This window comes from Anneissia japonica, unplaced genomic scaffold (genome assembly GCF_011630105.1).
Source record: "Anneissia japonica isolate Jap-2015-1 unplaced genomic scaffold, ASM1163010v1 scaffold1128_len1000024_cov185, whole genome shotgun sequence".
Lineage (NCBI taxonomy): Eukaryota > Metazoa > Echinodermata > Crinoidea > Comatulida > Comatulidae > Anneissia > Anneissia japonica.
Genome location: NW_022705247.1, coordinates 76,518 through 96,134, shown reverse-complemented (window position 1 = coordinate 96,134; position 19,617 = coordinate 76,518). Strand labels below are relative to the sequence as shown.

Sequence of the window (19,617 nt, the reverse complement as noted above, 5' to 3'; positions counted from 1 at the left end):
TATAAAAGTAAAATATAGTATACACTGGGGTGGCAGAAAGGTGGCCTTTAATTGGAGGGGTCGTTGTTTAGAGTGAGATCTGTATTTACTATGAAAATCCTAAAATTAAAGAAGTATTATCCCAGAAAAATGACAACAAAATTTTAAAAATCAATTTTGAAATTAACTTGCTCATTCTGAAATAACATAAAAGTTATAAATGTCACATGGAAATTATTGTACAGTAGTTTTTGGATTTTCGTAACAGATAAAAAAACACCATTTTCAGGCGATAATGTATTTTTAATTACTATCCAATTTAATGTTGTCTATGTACAGTATAAAATACAGTAAAATAATATTGGCATATATGTTAATTAGAAAGGATAATAAATGTTGCTCTCATTCTTTAAACTTTCAATGAAAAGCTAGTAACGTACTGCCAAATACTGTATATATATTCAATATTGAATTTTATATTAAAGTTATTAGCATAAAACCGATAATAGCCATAATTGAGTATTATTCAAACACAATCAATACAAGTATTCTTGCTTCCGAGTTTATCAAAGTTTTCTTGGCAGAGTAGTATCAGGATTGATGTTGGATTTAGGCATCAGACACAGATTGCATAATTTGCATCCAGACACAGATATTGCATAATTTGCATCCAGACACAGATATTGCATAATTTGGTGGAATAATGAATTTGAACTGTTCAAGGTACTGTAGGCTACTGTTTGTTTCTGTCAAGTACTGTACTAAATGGATGATCATTCCACAGAAAGTAGACAGCTGTACAGGAAAAAGAAAGATTCCCAAAAGAGAATATAGATGGTGAAATGGTTAAAGATGATCTCTGCTTCCTCTTTGCTGAGTAGTGCTGGATAGGATCATTTAGGAACCTGAGGATCAATACACCATGCATTACTAATTATGATGAGAACTAGAAACATTTATCTGAGAGCCCAATCACAATGAATACTTGCTTCGGCTCAGGACTGCCTCAGGGCCACCTTTATTAATTAGAGGGGCGCTTATTCAAGAGGGGCACTTATTTAAACAGGGTGCTTATTCACACAATTATGGTATATGGTAATATTTTTTGAAAACTTATTTTAGGCCTACCTATTATTAATTAGTGTGATTAATTTATTCTTATCTAATAAATATAAAGTGTCTGGGTTTCAATCACTTGCTGTGGATTTGCTTATTGTCTTTGAGCAAGGTACTTTACTGTATCAGCATTGCTTCTTCCCAAATAGGCGTGTAATAAATGGGTATCTGTTCCTGCACAAATTACAATAGTAAATTGCATGTGGACCCAGTGGCCTCGGGAAAAAGCAGTTTATATCCGAAAAGAAAGGTGTTATATAAATAAACACTTAAAACAAATAAATACAATTTTTAAAAGGATAATTTTGATAATTTTCAAGTACAGTATTTGATAGTACAGTTAGTTTTGGTTTTCAGCTTTTAAGAATTCCCATTTACTAGTTTTTATTTTTGTATTAGATTATAGTAGTCGTACATTTTATAGAATTTAAGTTAGTTTCACGATGTGTAAAAGATATAATACAACCTCGTGGAAGAACACCTCCTTGGTGAACGAGCTTCTGTTGTAAAAGAAAAATTTTATTATGATGAGAATAAGAAAAATACACTTTCACCCCTTCTATAAATCCATTTGGTCTACGATTCCATTACAACTATCCCTACTAAGTCTGTAGTCGTTTGTTAGTACCTCTACTTTGTACCCCTGAGTCATTCAACATTATGAGAATGTTCTTTATAAGAAAGTTCTAATTTCCTTCACTGCGTACTGCATACACCTTCAAGTCACCTGTAAGCCTTTGCAGGAAGTTTCCAATTTTGTTGACACATTCTCTAATGGGTATTCCTCACACATACTCACAAATTCAGTTTACAATTTCATCCAGAAATAGTTTTTATATTTCCATGGGAATTTCACAAATATGTAGCTTCCCTTTAGAAACTACTTGAGGAAAGGAACATAAACCAAATCCCATTACAAGCGATATTCTTATTATTGTAAAGCTATATATAGTTACTCTATGAAAAAAAATGAAACTTTATTATTCTTATAACTTCTAACACAATTATGCATTTGTTTCCTATTTTGTTACCAAGCACTTAAGAGTGCTTTTATTTTTAGTACCGTCGGTAAAAACACATTATTTGTGTTTATTTATAACGTCATTGATGTTGTTGACATGTCTGTTTGAAAGTTGTCAGTAATAAAAATAAACATAGGTAGTTCTCTGTCTTGCTCTTACCATAACACTCCTAAATTATAAAGCTCACCACTGCAATAAATATAAATAATATATTAATAAAAATAATTTGATATTTTGATTAGCACATTCTTGAATAAGGACTGTACCAAACATTATATTTTGCTAAAGATATCCCCCAAAAAGGTGATGCACTGCTAATATTAGAGATGCTGTTTTTAATAAACGTGCTGTTAATTATTTATCAAGAGTACTGTACAATTATACATATTACACAATTTGTGCTTTTTATATCATTGGGACACTATATAATAAGCAATCAATTTCTCACAGATTAATTCTTGTGGTATGTTGCAACAAGTCATGTACTGTTGGCCTGTGTATTACACATAGTACAATTTTAACTCTCTAAATATTTACTCTGATAAAAGCCCACCGCCAAGTTAAACCCAATATTGGCCAATTTTTAGGGATGGGCTTATGCCCAGGATCCCTTTTAAATCAAATGGCAATTTTGAGAACTGTAGGTATGACTAATTTAAAACTAATATTTGATCATTTTTCTGAGAATATTTTGTAAAAGTCATACCTGCACATTTGCCCAAGGATAGGCTGGTACATAAAATAGAAGGTTAAGCATACCCGTGATTGGCTTATACCTGAGGAACTATGGTGATAAGTGCTGTCCTCAAATAAGTACCTCTCTTGAATAAGCGCTGCGCTGAAGCCTCTGTTGCGATTATGTTGTCGTTTGCGGTATTACGCATTGTTTTGTGTAAGAAGTACAATATTCCAGTTAGTAAATTTGTAATTTTAATCGGCATGTGTCAAGGCATAATTTTTAGCGAAGGCCAAAGAGTGCATGTACTGACATTTATTTAAATTCAACAATAAATCGATTAGTAAATTCTGTTGAATTGTTTCTGAAATTTTGTTTTTAGTTCCTGGATGAATTTTGTACACCATTTTGCTAAACAAGAAAATACAATTTTATTTTTTATTTTTTACACTGCCTGTGAAGATTTTAGAAGAATAGGTTTTAATTTTCAAATCATGTTTTAATGTGTTTTTAAACATTCTAATATTTCAATTTTTATTATACATTTTAGTATATTGATATTTATATTGGGCAAACATACATCATAGTATATTGATATTTATTTAGGGGAAATTGCAATGTAATTTTGTGTTTCGCTTTAAGTGCAACAAAATTCCTATAGAACAAATACATTCTGAACAAAATTTTGCCTATGTTATTAAATAAATCTTACAGGTATTAAAACTTGTGTATTACTGTAGAACTGACTGCCTTGAATTATCGTAGCTCATCTATTTAATACTATGAGCTACTTTTAAGATGCAAACATATGAATCGGCTTTCCCATTACAGTTAGTAGTAATGATAATGATGTAGCACTAATTATGGATGCAGAAAGAGCAAAATTTTGTATTCATACAGAAGATGCAAATTTGGATTGCAGTCTCATGAGATGCAATTCATATTAAAGCTATCTTCATAGGATGATATGAATCATTGTGATAATTTTTTATATGACATGATTCCCATTGAAAAATATCAGTAAAATATTAATTTTTTTTAGAGGTCCATTTTGTTATAATAGAATATTTTTACTGTTATTACTTGTGGGAGCGGTTAATAAAAAATTCCTTATTTCCTATCTCTTATAGGCTATACTATCTACTCCCCCATCATACCTAAAAAAATGTACACATTTTTAGGCCTTTCTAATTTTTCTATATTAATACATCCTCTACGATTCCTTCTTTTAAATCATCTTTTGCATTTTATCTAAAATATTAGTCTTTATTTTTTCATTCTTAATTTCTTCCTTTATCATATCTCTTTCTAAATCTTCATTATACTCTTATGTATCCTTTCTTCTTTCCATCCTGCCTTTTTCCCTATTTTCCCTCCCATTTTATTATAGTATGTTTCCTGATTTGCTCACCATTCCCTAGTCCAAACTAATCACATGCATTTGCTGAAGACATTAAAAACTGCTATGCTATGGGAAAATATTTGTAAATAGTCTTAAAATCTGTATCTTATTAACTGTTTCTAAATTTTTTTCGTCAAAAACCCCTTTTTTACCTTTCAAAAATCAATTGTACTGTACAGTACAACATACCAACAACATTGGCTGGCTGAGTATAAGGTCAGTCCAGGTCAACCTATTTTGTGTGGACAAAAAATGGTGCTCTATTTCTCTGGCTTGAACCTAGCCTTAATTTTAAGATGTGCAAATTATTTAAACAGAATTGAAAAAACCCAGAGTATGTCCAGAGGCCTAGAAATAATATTCAAGGAATAGATCATTTTCACTACTCTGCCAAAAGTTGCTCCACATGGGGAGATCTGATAGTAACCCTGGGTGTCACATGACAAATTATATTTTATATCCTGAAAATTGATAAATTAAAAGACTCTTTATCCAATAAAACAATTTGAAGACTATACAAATTTACAAGTGCTGATTACTGGGCAATACTCTAGTAGTATTACCTCATGACACTTGAGTGTTTTTTTGTCCGATCAAATATCAGTTGCCTGGGTTTATATTTGACTTTGGTATAGTGCCACACTTTGGTTATATGCTGACCTCCTGGATAGCCGAACGTGTGTACAGCCACCACATACTGTGGAGGTTTGGTTGTTAGAAGTTTAATGTCTTTGCATGGGGGTTCTTTTTCCTTTGTTAGGTAGGAAAATAGTGAGAGTAACGGTAACTCAGTGCTGTAAATATGGAAACATATTATTGTTTATTTTAGTTGCATGCTATATTCTCATCAGGCTGGAATATCTTTTCCTGAACCCGTTCAGAAGATGATTAATATATCCAGCTAGATAGTCTACTAACTTTTTACCACCAGTGTATTGTTATTGTATGTACTCAGTGATGACCTGTTGTTGATAAATTGCCTACTGTGTCACCTTTGAACCCTGAACTTGGCAACAAAATAACAATTGTGCAATTATTGACAATGAGTCATGCAGTCAACATTTTCCATGTGATTATTCTAATAATAGTAATCAATTAAAAAGATAAATTTATTAATAAGCATTATAAGCTGAGTCTTGCTTATACGGTGGGTATTTCTTAGCCTTGTGGGGAGTTCAGTTGGTAAGCTGGGGGAGGGTATTGAGGCGCCACAGCCTATAGCATTAACATCGATGGGTTCAACACCCTCCTTATTCACGGTTTTTGTTGGTAGAAGGAAGCTTTCTTGGATAAGGATTTCTATTGATTGGTCAATCCCCTCTGATAACCGAAACGACACCCTTTCCCCTTACATCAAAAGCCATCAAAATAATGGAACTTCCTCAGATACTATGTATCCCTAGAACTTTGCCATGCAAAACCTCTTTTTAGGCTGGGGTTAGCAGGATTTAGCACTCTACATAACTGTAGGGTTGGAATTTTAACATCTTATTCTTACTACCAGGCTACAGTACTATTAATTCTCCATTCTCCATTTCAGATAGTAATTGTAAACAAGAAATAAACAATTTAATTGTAGTTCCTTAGACTGTATTAGATTCAAAGGTAAGTTCATTTTTGTTAATTCAATTTTTTTTTTTTTTTTTTTTTTAAATAAAAAAATAGAACTCATAGAATATATGACTTTTTTGATGATTGAGAAAGGGACGGGATAGATGGGGATATGAGAGATCAACAAGGTACTGATACTGTACAGTTTCGTTGGTGATAAGAAATGTTGGCTTTAATGCATGTGTATTCAGTACTGATGATATTGTGTGATAACTTTCATTTTCTGTGGCTCCTTGGTATGTGCACTATGTTAGCACGGGAAGTCAAAGTGCTAAAATTACCAAGGTAGAGTAGAATCACCTTTAATCGCAATCAATCTGTTCGCACTTGACACTCAAGGATCTAGGCTTCGGTACCAGGCCTATGTTTTGGCCTAGCCTTGCCCAACCAGTCCTGTTGCACACTTTCTCCATTGATTTCCATTGCTGGTAGTGTAAATCCTTGAGTCTATATGCACATTGAACATTTTATAATTGTGCTTATTTATGGATAATACATGTACTGTATTTTCACAGTTGGACTTAAACCCACGTGATATGAGTATTGATTAATTACAATCTACTGTCTGTAATCTAATGCATTAAACATAACTAAGATGGTGAATTCTTCACTACAAGACCTCAGTTTTTATGTGATTCAATTTAAATCACTATTTTATGTTTATAAATGTGTATTTTGTGCAATATCAACAAGTTTGACTGACCCAAAGTCTAAGTCTAAAAAATGTAGGGTTTGCTTTGACTACCCTTTTCACACTAACAGAAATTAGTAACAAGTTGTAACAACTCCCAAGATATTTTCTTCGTTTCACACACACAGTTATCCAAACCATGCAAAATCTCGGAAGAATAGCAGTACTGTAGGCCTAGATATCTGGGGTAGTCTTAGCGCGTGCAACATTATTTTATTTTCTGTTGACTGATGGCACTGGCAGTATAAATTCATGCGCTGTGAATAATTTGCCACATCTCAAAAGAGTAAACAGCCCTCGACAAGGCCTGTTTCTCTTCCTAGATATCACAGTTGTCTCCTGTGATATTTCGTTATACATGAACTTTCACACTACACAACCCTGGTTACAACTTGTTACTGGTTTTTAATAGGCCTACTGTATTCGCAAAATAGTTGCAATGTGAATGGGGTATAAATTTGATTAAGAACAAGATATTAGCTCTGTGGTTACCAAAATGAATAGAGGGAACAATGCTTGCCATTAAATAATTAAGCCTTGGCCAACAATAAGAACAAAATATTGTGAAACTGCTGACGATAATTTGTACTTTGGCAGCGCCACAAATGCATTTTTTTTTTCAATTAAAGAATCAAGTAAATTTGCTGTAAATTGTTTGGTATTTATACAAGCTACTGTAAAATATGGTAAACTATGTTAGGAATTATGTAATAAATTAAAGTCTAAAGTATATATTTAGAATCTTGATTGACACTCAGTGTAATGTAATTATCCAACAAATAATTTACTTGATTAGTAATCAAATTAAGATAGATTTAATGAATTTATAATTGCCTAATTCTTTAATATAATGTATGATTCATAAACACTACGGTCATAGTTGATAATTAAATGTTCTTGAAAATATTTTCACATACTGTATCATCTTTAATTTGTAATGCAAAGATGATTTAAATGTCTCGATATCCAAGTTATGTAACTAGTTTGGTAAAACACTGGTGACATCTGGGAAGTGAATTAGCAAAATGCGTTAATAATTCAGTTTATGACATGTCCTGTGCGTGAAGAGTTATTGTTCAAAATGGACGTTTCGCTTTAAAACGTCAGCGTTTGAGTGGAACATAAACAAAGCATACAGCCTGTCTAATCTATGGTCATTAACAATGTGCAAAACGATAAAATGCAGAAACATGGCCAAGGTGTTTAGTGTCCCATTTGTATGAATATTGCATTTTGCAAGGACAAGAATAAATCATATTATTTGTAGTGATGGGAGTGATGGATGTTTGATGACATTTTATTGCCCATGTACATAGCAATTCTTTTATTATAATAACCAAAAGATAGAAAATAGTATAGTTACATAAGATACTGTAGGTGTAACCTTGGATTGGGGTTTATTGTTAGTATCATCTGTTTAGTGACCATCATCATCATTATAATTATCATTCTTGTCATTATTATCATTATTTATATCTTCATCACCATCATCATCATTATCATCATTACCACCATCACCACCATGGATATCATATTGTCATTGATGTCATGTTAATATTGCCGTCATCACCATCATCACCACCACAACCGCTACTACCATCACCATGAATGTCATAATTATTGTCATTGATGTCATGCTATAATATCACCACAAATGTATAAATATTGCCATGGATATCATATTTGTCAGTGATATTATCACTTTATAATCATTATCATCACTATCACCACTGATAAATGACATCATCATTTATTAGTATCGCCATGATTTGTCATTATGAGATCATTATTGTTCATCATACAAAATTATTTTAACCTTCCATCTAATTATTATTTTTATGAGATCATTACCGTTCATCATACAAAATTATCTTATTCTTCCATCTAATTATTATTTTTTTGAATGCATGTGCATGTTATAACTGGCTGTCCATTTTGCATGATGGAAACTGGCCAATTTCTTCTCTTCAGTTTCAATACTGATCAAATACATTAGTGCAGTTTTTTCATTTTAAATATACCTGAAAATGACAATAATAATGATAGTTAATATAATGGATGTTTAGTCTGGCCAAATTTACACATACCGATCCAGACCCGGGCGTGGGTATTCCTTACTCAGATTTTGTGTTTAAATATAACTTGTTAAGCCAGGCCCTCACTGTACACAACGGTCGTCGGCCGATGCGATTCTATGAAGAATAAAACGCGACGACACTGACGCAATGGATCGTTTTTAATGGCTGCTGACAATCAGCTCACAGGGAACGGAGTTGGATTCATCGTACGAACGGTCGGACGACCGTTGTACGACCCAGTGAGTGCCCAGCTTAAGTCCTGCATTTGATGTCACTTGCAATCTGCTCTACTAAAGTCGACAATGAGAATTTCGGATCATTTTCCATGAAATTTTATTTCTTCTACCTACTGTAAGGCCATATCTGCTGATGTATTTAATTTTTATTTTCTAATCTTTTAGTGCTGTTTCATCATTTATAGGGTACCCTCTTCAAAAACCACAGTTAAAGCTGCATTTGTATGTTCTACCAGTACTTGTACACTACCAGTGTTTCTCTTTGCATCATTTTTATTGGAATTTTAAAGACAATTTCAAATGACATTACATATTTACATCAAATCTATCTAAGGCCCTGTCCAGAGTATCAAATTTTATTTGACCTACCTAAATATGGTCATGATGACATGTATCATGACCATATATAGGCATATCACAACTATATATAGGCATACAACAGTTTTTTGTCTGATAAAATTTGATAGTGTGGACATCACCATACTGTAGCTTACATTGTAATGGAAAAACAGGAAACTCGATATTGTATTTTAAACCCACAGCGTATTATGTTCTTTAGGACAGGTGAGGGAATGTTGAAGCCAATCAGGTCAAGGGATTCAGTGTGTTGCTGTGTCTGAACAGGGGGTTACAAAAACACATTAAAACAATATATAGCAGGAATTGGATATGAAAGGTCTGTCATAAATACTCTATTGAGCGAGAGGTTTTGGAATTATATTTGTTGGGAATTCTAATTGTTAGGTACAGTATGCTAAAACCTGGTTATTTTTTTGTTGTAAATGTGAAAACTACGCTTAATGATGGTAGAAGGTTATGTAAATTTTGTAGTAGGGACTCAACAAGGAAATGCCAAGTGAGCTGTTTATCTATCTACCTATTTTAAATTTATTTCTAATGTCCTTTTGTTTTGTGACTACAGTTACTTCCACATAGTATGTTACTACTGTATCACACAATACAAGAATAATTACCTCCTCATTAAACATACACAGTACCAGCATACAGTCTCAGTAGTGTATTCACAGGAACTTGCAACATAAATTGTCTACTTCAGTGTTACTGGTACTGTAAAATAAGCATTTTTTCATGTCCTTTTGACCCTTTGTGACAATACTCAAGATTTAAGAAGTTGTGATCATTTGGTTTTAAGTTTAAATTATTAAGGAAGGAGATGACCACTATAATTTTTTTATATTCATTTTGGATGGGTCTTGAATTTAATTTTTTTTTAAAGGGTTATATGTTGTCCCGCAACCAGTGATCCTTCTGATGCCATCGTATACTCTGGACTTCAGCTAGTTGCTTTGTGGTAGCATTGTACACTTTTTGTTTTTTTTAAATCTGCGGTAAAATAATTTAAAAAAATGTCTAGTGCTAGAGCCATAGTCACTATGCTGTCAATTAAAACTACACTAGTAAAACTTTGAATTAAAATATAATCTATTGTTTTCTACTTAGTCATTACATATTTATAAAGTATAAGTCCCACAAATGGACAATTATCACAGTCTAAACACAAGAAGCAAATCAAAAAATACATTAGTTTTACCTAAATGGAACAATGAATTTGGGAAAAAAACATTCAAATACCGCTCGGTTAAACTGTGGAACAATCTTCTCCCCTGATACTCGCAGTTCAATAAAGTCCTTAACTTTGCATTCCTTCAAAAATTTGATTTAATATTACATTTTCATTTTGCTTCTTTTGTATACTAAATTTTGCTTGTGTTTACCAAATTTTCTTTTGTTTTTTTTTATATAATTTCTTAACTTTCATTTCTTATTTTGATATTTTAACTATTAACTGGACCTTAAGGAAGAACAATGTAAAAGTTGATTAAGTATTCAGAATAAAGAAAGATTTCTATCTATCTATCTATAGCTAATTTATGGCAGTTTATTAAAGTTAAATGTTCTATATTCTTTTTATAATAAACTTACTCTTTATTGCCAAAAACAAGAACATAAACAAAAACAATGACAGTCAACTCAGGGAGCAGGCAGGAACCCTGTAAGTTAAATAAATTAATGTAACAAAACTTAAGGTTCCTTACTTCCCAAGTAACATAACAATAATATAGGAAAAATAAATAAAATAAATAAATTATATAGAATACAAGATTATCATTTTTAAAAACATTAAAACTGTTTAATTCAGTGTCCATTTAATTTATTTCACTATACTATACAGATAGAAAATTTCTTGAATGTAAAATCCTATTAAAATTCTGTTGAATTACTAAAAAATAATCATTCAAAATAGAATGTTTTGTTCTACTAGCCAGTTAATATTCAGATAATTATAATTAAATTCCAAATTCTCAGCGTATGATTTTAAAGTCTTAACTTGATTCTGAATGAAAGACTGGGTTTGGAATGATCTATACAGGTTATTGTGTTTTTCATGACTGGCCGGCCTACTGTATATGGTTAGATCGATGCAAATTCTGATGCACATCGTCATAATATCAGACAGTAGATTGGGATTCCTGTGCTTTTTCCAAGCCAATGAAGCGTATCAAATTAGAATTGGACTTGTCAAATTTTGAATCCGTCCTTTATGAGGGATGCGTTGATTGCGTGATTAATTCACTAGGGAACCCAGCAATTTGATTATTAGAATGCATAGTGATTTTGAATATGTTTGTGTTGTAGTATGTATTAAAACTAAACTGTCTGTGCAAAGGCTAAAACCTTAAAAAGGCAATAATTTTTATACTAATTACAGCTTACTTTACAAGTGTATTTTTTATGTAGAAAAGAATTTAAAAAAATAAATGAAAAAGCAGCCTTGTTGTGTTGTTACTGTACGTGAACCATTTCTAACCAAAACTAAAATTTTATTTTTATTTTGGCGTTGGCAGGAAGTGTATTCGCAAAACATGGTGTAAAAGTTCCAGCTTAAGGATTAAATTGAATACTCTTGCCTTTATACAATATGGTGTGAGTAATTAAAGATGTATTGTTCCTTCAAATCCAATTAAAACTTCAAAAAGCTCATATAAAAGATGTATTTAAAAAATGTTTAAACTCCTTATTTTGTAATTGCTGTACGGTATTTTGTTTTTGTAATCTCCATTTTTGTATTTTATATAGAATTATTGTTTCAATTCTGTAATTGGCAACCTTCATTGCTATTGAATTCTGAGCAAATAAAAAAATATACAAGTTACTAAATTCCATTCAGAAACAGATAAAAAAAAAAAATAGTTTTCACTGATTCACAGAAATTTAATATCCTTAAATTTACCAGCCAATTTAAAGGTTGATGCAAAGGAATACAGGAAAGGTTGTCTTTACCTGTCCATTAATTTCAATTGCTTTAGCTTTTGACAAGATGGTTACTTTTTTCTTAGTTGGTTGATAACAAATTCCATAAAATCTACAGCCATTTTGTAACATCTTTTGCATGTCCTGAAGAAGACTAGCGTAGTCACATTGGCCAAAAATAAGGATTTTTTCAGTTTTCGGTTGGAATAATATGGAAGACAGTACCTTTAAAATTAAAGCATCATCAGATATGAAAATGTACAGAAGAGAGTGGACACCTTGTTTAGGCGAGTGAATCTACTTATTAATCATGTATTTTACAGTACATTCACTGGCTAGACGTGGTAATTTGTATGTTATATCTTGTAATGAAATGTTCCCACTTTGATGTTTTTGTTTTCGTTCTTAAGTTTGATTGTTGTAAAGCGGTGCCTTTGGGTATGGTGCCTTTATTCTGCATAGAATCATGTGTTTTTTACCAGTAATTTAAAGGTCTGCATTTGCAAAAAGAATTCAAAACTGGTAATATTTATGCCACTGTTTAATCGGGAGATAAAGAAGTAATTAAAATTCTCATTTGCAATAGAATACAAAGCAGATAATTAAAATATTGATTTGTTTTTAAAAATTTATAAGCACAATGCAGACATGGTTTCACTTGCAATAATTTTCTAGTAGAGTTGATTAAATTTTACATCAAAAAAATTATCATATTTTATCTTAATATATTCTATTATTATTCTCTTTTCAGTCATAATACCAGTGTTGAAAAGCAAAAGATATTTCTTTGTACATCATATGATTGTATTCAAACTGTATGCAAGCTAGTAATATACTGTATTACTGAATTATTAATATAATTACATAATTTATTTTTTAATCTATTCACAGGCCAAACATCATAGTACGAATCTGAAAGAAAATTATAGCAAGCTATAGTAAAACAAGAAGGGGAGACAAGAACGCTGATTAATCATAGCAGGCGGCGGTTTATATAATGTTTAACCTGTTTTTACGAAGTGATTATTGAAAAAAAATGGAGACTAGGACACCTTATTTGAGGCTATTACTTTGATGGCGACACCACAGCGAAGCTGATTCGGCAGCTACTTTGATTTAACCTTCATCAAACGCTGTTAATTACATGTTAATGACTAATTCTGTAGCAAGCCAGAGTTGTTCTGGTCTGATGACATTCAGCAGTTGAGTGTGTAGAATATTTTGTGTAGGTCGGACTCCAAAATTTGAAGAATGAAAAGAATAAAGAGGAGATTGTCGTTAACGCTGCGTGGGAGAGGGGTGGCAGACTCCCTTTCGGAACTCACAGAGACGCTGAGTATCGACGAAAATGGAACAAGGGATGGTAAGGAAATTATTTATAGTAAAACAATGTTTTGTTGGTTTTTTTTTTTCTCTACATTGGAAATTCAATTTGTTATGCTCTTGTATTATTTGTTATGCTGTTTTATTAATTGCTTAGTGGTGAGAATTTATTGGAAGAGTGATAGTGATAGAATGCAACCAACATTTTCAGGTACAGTATTTCATATTAATTCTTTTTATATTAGGAAATGTTTTGCCCTACCTGACGTGTTAATGCTCAGTACATCCCAAATACTTGCAAAAAAAGTCTTGCAAGTGATTGGGGTGGGCATTGAACCACAACCCCCAGATGAACCACTAGACCACTGAGCTTGCGCTTAGTAGCTAGTGTTAAAACCGATCCCCAAATAGCAGCGGGTACCGCAATGCTTTTCCAATTGTGTTTGTGTCAGGCGATTTAATAGGAATGATGTTTTGACGTGTTATCGTACTGATTGCACCTTTTTTATATAGATTACAGATTAGTAAAACACAAATTAATTACATATGCACATATTTTAAAAGTAGGTACCAATAATATTTAAATTATGTAGTAATACCAATATGACTAAACTTAAGCAGAAGAATAATGAAAACAATTAGGTCTAATAATACTAAAGTGAAAAAAAATTATCAAATTATGTTACATACAAAAACTGAAAGCTCTAAAAATTATTACAATGAAAATTAGACATGCCCTGTCAGAGAACAGAGACAGAGAATTTGTGACAGGAGGAAAATTGATAACAAAAGAAAATGAATTAATTTAAAAAGCTTTTAGTACCTTTATTGATTAATAAGTAATTTACTGCTCACCTAGCAATCAATTAAAGCCCTCCCTCTATTATTCAAAAAAGCCATATTCAAATTCAGTGCTTCCTAAGTAGTGAAAACTGACATTTTCTCTTTATAAATATAACATTGTTTATGTGTGTTGGCTTAAAATGGTTCTCTCTCAAGAGGATTCTGTAAGCAATGTTGTGGAAGACATTGGCATAATATGGTATGACTGTGCTTCCAAAAGAATGTCTTGAGTCCAATGCAAGCCAATATGCTAATCCTTTTTGTTGCAAAGACACTTTACATTTGCCTCCAGGACTTAAGTGGGTTACCTGCTAAAGCTCTGTCTACACTATCAAATTTTGTGTGACAAAAAAGTGTGATATGCCCATATATGGGCATGATGACATCACACCATGACCATATATAGGCATAGCGTTACTATGTATGGGCAAGTCATATTTTTTTGTCTAAGAAAATTGGATAGTGTGGATAGAGCTTAAGATGAGAATGACATAACCTGTGGTACTCTAGTATGCATGGCTAAGAATTCCCTACCATTAGGTTACATTATGTATGATTGATTCTACCCAATTAACAAAATCCTGAAAGTTCATGTCAACTAATAATGCTCTATATGTTCCACTTAGCAACCAAAAAGAGATGCCGATTACTGTATACATGTAATTCACAGTACCGTTACAACTAACATTTTTAGTAAAATTATTAATTCTATTTATTTTGGACTATAAATAACATTATTCCTTGAGAGATAAATTATTTTTGACTCAAAATTACTTAAATATGAACATACTGTAGTCTTTATTTTCTTGAGGCCATTAGGAGACACCACCATTTCAAATCAACATAGCAATATACAGTAGTAAAAAAAATTCAACATTATACAGTAGTATACTTAATATAGGCGTGAGGAAATGTCACATGTATCATGGCAAATAGGAGGATTTGCCTCCTGAATGCAAAATGGTTTGTTCTAATTGGTCTGAAAGACCAGAAACCTTTAGGTTGGGGGAAAAATGATGTATCACTTAATAATATATCTTGCTACTGTATGTTTCTGTTCAATTATATTTCTTTTTGTTGCAAATGCCATCTTGGGCCAATATCCGCACAACACATAATTAAACACCAAAAATACAATACAATTATCCATCGTGGGGTAGGGACGTCAATCCACTATAGGTTTAATGACCTGCATACCCCACCCTAAACTATGCATTGTTGGATAGGGGCGTCATTCCACTGAAGGTCCTAATGCAAATGAACTATACATCCCGGGGTAGAGACATCATTCCACTAGGCCTAATACTGTAACCACTGTACCACAACCTTAATTAAGTAGATGCACCACAATCTGACAAATGAACGTTTTCAGGAATAATGTACTGTAAGGTGAGACTTTTTTAATTCCTTGTTTCGCGTACTTATTTTTTTCATACTTATTTTTTTTTAAGATTTTAAAGACGAAGGAGGGTGGAATAAAAATAAGAATAAAATTTTGTTTTCTTATTTAGCAAATAGTTTTGCCAAAATCATATAGACGGAGGAGAAAATAAAAATAAAATTTTATTGGTGAATGTAAAATGGGGTAGTTAAGTGCTTCAAATTTATATAATTAGGAAGAAATATACATATTTCAAGGCAGCGGAGGGCATAATAAAAATAAAGAAAAACTTTTATTTTTTGTTGAAATTTTTTCGTGGCGGCGGGTGCGCTAATTTTCCAAAAATAAATTTTATTCAAAATCAATATTTGCAGTCGGCGGGTTTGCTAAACAAGGTGTAAAACAAAGTCTCGCCTAACCAAAGGTTTGTTGTGTTTATGAAGAAACCCATTGTCCCAATACAATTAGAATTACTCATGCTACCAATACCTTTTACATACTAGGAAGTGCCTCAGTACATGAGTAGGAAATGGAATGGGTACTCAAACAGAATACAATAGAATTTTTAGTTTTCATATGGAACAAATTATGACACCTTACAATTGCTATTTTGTTTGAATATTTTATTGCAACTAAAAGTAAATAAACATTAAAATCAAATGTTTTCAGATTCAATTTTGTCCATTGAATGCTTATAACAATCTTTCTTTGATTTACCATCCCTCTATTACAGTAAAAGTAGTTGCATTGGACACCCATCCAAGACTATCGCAACTTATGCTTGCCGCTTGTCCCACCTCACTCCCATTTCAAGTTAATGACTCCATGCTGGATTCAAAAAATCTTCAACATCTGTTTATTTGTACACTAGAATGTAATTGAAACATTTAAGACATAGAAATCCATTAAAAAAATCTACTAGAGAATATGTTGATAAATTCAGAATGCCTCAAAATGTTTTATGTCTATTTAATTATCAACAAATGAAGAACTACCCGCACTTGGTCCGGTCGTTATCTCATCATCATCAATGCATATGCATCCACCTGTATAGTAGTGTACCTCTTCTGCACTAGCAATTAAATGTTATGCATTTGTAACCATGGCAATCACTGAATACCCTGTTGCTATTGGCTGATGACAGCTGCTATTAATTTTTGTAGACATACCTTGCTCGCAAGTGAACACGTTGCTTCAAGTTAATGATTCAGACAGAGGTAATGTATCATAAACATTATAATGTGATCACATAATTTGCTGTAGACACACTTATGATCACAAAATAAACAAAAGCATCATGCTTATCTGGTCACAAGTAATCCTATTCAATAATATAAATTAATCACAAAAATAATTACTTTAATTTATTTCAATATAAAAGTTAAACTTGGTTCATTGCCAGTAGATAATATAAATTTGAAAACAGCGGAAGATAAAGAGGTGTGCTACCTTTTTGGAATCTAATGCTTGTTGTATACTAATCAATTTTTTCTGTAACAAATATATCTCTGATTTGTAAATATATGGGCATGTTTTTAGTAATATCACACACTTACAAGTAAATTATATGGGCATGATCACACCCATATTGGTGAATTGCAAATCCCTCCATTCCACTCCTGGATTTACCACTATTGGGGTTTAGATTTCATAATGCAACTTGTTTTTTAATGTCTATGTAATGGAGTAGAGTTTTAGGCTGTTGGGTATGAGGTGCTTGCCCTGTGTTCCCAGGAATCTGGTTTCAAATCCTTTCAGAACTCCAAACTGTAAGCCTGCTGCTGTAATGAGACCTTCATGTGCAGTATGTTTGTCCTGTATTATTTAACATGGTTCTTGTTTCAAGGGTTTATTTACATTTAATGGGTTTCACCGAGGTCATTAAAAATGATCCTTAGAAATGTCAATCCATACTTACGTAATGTGTTTAAGGTCAATTATGCATTGATGCATAGGGTTTCATGCACAATTTTGAAAAAAAAAAGTGTCTGCCAATAGTTATATTTATCGGTTTAAAGTTAATGCACAGGTTTTCATGCACAGGTTTGATATTAAGTAAATTGTGTATTGCACATCCAATACCTGCAAGTGAATTATTAAATTAGTATTCTCATAGTTTTTTTACACACATTTTAACATAATGGTGCTTTAATACACTACCGGTGCATTAGTGCAGTACATTAGATTTTGTTTTTTATACCTTTTTTAACAAATTACATCTTTTAAAGCTGGGAAAGAATTCAAACGAAATTTCATTTTCACATTTAGCCAATTGCTTCTGCCAAATGCATCTGAGAAGCAAAGTTGAAAAAAAAAAGAAGAAATTTTATTGACATTAAGAAATTGTTTCAATGAAATTTGAGACTAAAAGAAAATTAATAAATAGATAAAGACTGACCTTCTGTTTGTCTATATAGTATAGTAAGATTGTGAAACAATTGAAACCCTAAAGCCCTATCCAGAATGTCAAATTTTATTTGACAAAAACATGTGACATGCCTAAATATGGTCATGATAACATCAATCCATACTACATGACCATATATGGGCACATCATGACTATATATGGGCAGGCAACACTTTCTTGTCAAAGAAATGTTGACAATCTAGACAGAGCTTCATTAAGAACAAATCAAAGTAAAATTTGATTATCTTCTTTGTGTTGCTATTGATCAACTGGAGACAAATTTCTTAAACCAAATTTTGTAAGAATGGTATGGTCAGATGAATTACTCAAGTGGAGATGAACTCTGGCCTGGTTAAATCTGAATTTTCACAAATGATAAACCAGCAAACCTAATTTTAGGCATACTATTCAAATGCATTTGGTACAAATTTGCAATAAGAGTGCACTTAGGCAGGCGCTTAAAATCTCATCTTGTGGTATTTTATTGAGATTACGATGTAAATAGTTCAGCACTGAGATTCATATGTACTTTTAAATTGTAGCATAAAATATATATTTTGTAATTGGCATTTCTTGGTGGCGTCATTGGGATAGAAATAAAGAAAAAAAACATTGACACGGTGACGGGTTCACTAGCAGGCAAAAAAAAAAACAACTTTTATTTGCAGTCATCATTTTCGATGGGTTTTTTTCAAAATACTTTGCTTACAGGTACATGACTGTATTTATGTACTTTGTGCCTTATTATTTGCGATACATACAGTACTGTGTTATGTTCATTGGTAAGAGTTATTAGACACTTTACGCAACAGGACAAGATGACGGGTGGACAGTGGTTTGGTGCTCATCAGAGCGTGAAGACTACAGTAAGCAATAGCGCGCTTAATCTGAATTGCCGTTCTCGGCGGACGGCTCCCCATCCTCTTGCGTAAAGTGCCTAATACTGTATGGTGTACTGGTAGTGTACCACATGTGTACTAGAAGTGCACTGGAAATATACTGTTCTGCACATGTGGACTAAGTAGGCCTATTGTACACAAGTCTTTGTATATAGTACACTACCAATGCACTTGTACTATACATAATATGCACATACAGTATTGTACTGTACACATACTGTATATTTATAGAAGTGGTTGGCGCATCGGTTATGGTTTGGACTCCCAACCTTGAGGTCGAGGGTTCGAAACTTTCACTGTGCAAGTCGCTTGTGTCCTTGGGCAAGGCACTTTATCTACGGTTGTCTCTCTCCACCCAGGAGTACAAGTGGGTACCTGGTAGGTTCAAACACAGCCTGCGCTGAATACAGCTGCAAAATTATGGAATTCACCTATGGGGCTTGAGTGTGTGTTCCATATGTGCTTGATCCAGTGATCCGGGGGTAATAATGTTCAAGCGCTTCGAGGTTGTGTCAACGTGAGGCGCTATATAAATCCAGAATTATTATTATTATTATTATGCACATGTGCACTGGAAGTATACTGTACATATACATGCAATGGAAGTATACTGTACATACTATATGCACATGTTCCCTGAAAGTATACAGTACATATGCACATGTGCATTGGAAGTATAC

The 19,617-nt window shown here is 32.5% G+C and overlaps 1 protein-coding gene across 5 annotated transcripts in view; it reads left to right on the top strand.

Annotated features, from left to right (window-relative positions):
* Positions 1-19,617, top strand: part of LOC117105470 (cyclin-dependent kinase 16-like) — a 57,046-nt gene that overhangs the window by 8,939 nt on the left and 28,490 nt on the right. For 2 of the 5 annotated variants that reach the window (XM_033246624.1, XM_033246622.1), the window contains exons 2-4: positions 5,736-5,800; positions 12,976-13,447; positions 16,795-16,848. In XM_033246624.1, coding sequence (XP_033102515.1) covers positions 13,336-13,447; positions 16,795-16,848 — 166 coding nt within the window. In that variant the 5' untranslated portion in view covers positions 5,736-5,800; positions 12,976-13,335. The remainder of the gene's footprint in view (positions 1-5,735; positions 5,801-12,975; positions 13,448-16,794; positions 16,849-19,617) is intronic. The other 3 variants (XM_033246626.1, XM_033246625.1, XM_033246623.1) reach the window with 2 other exon arrangements.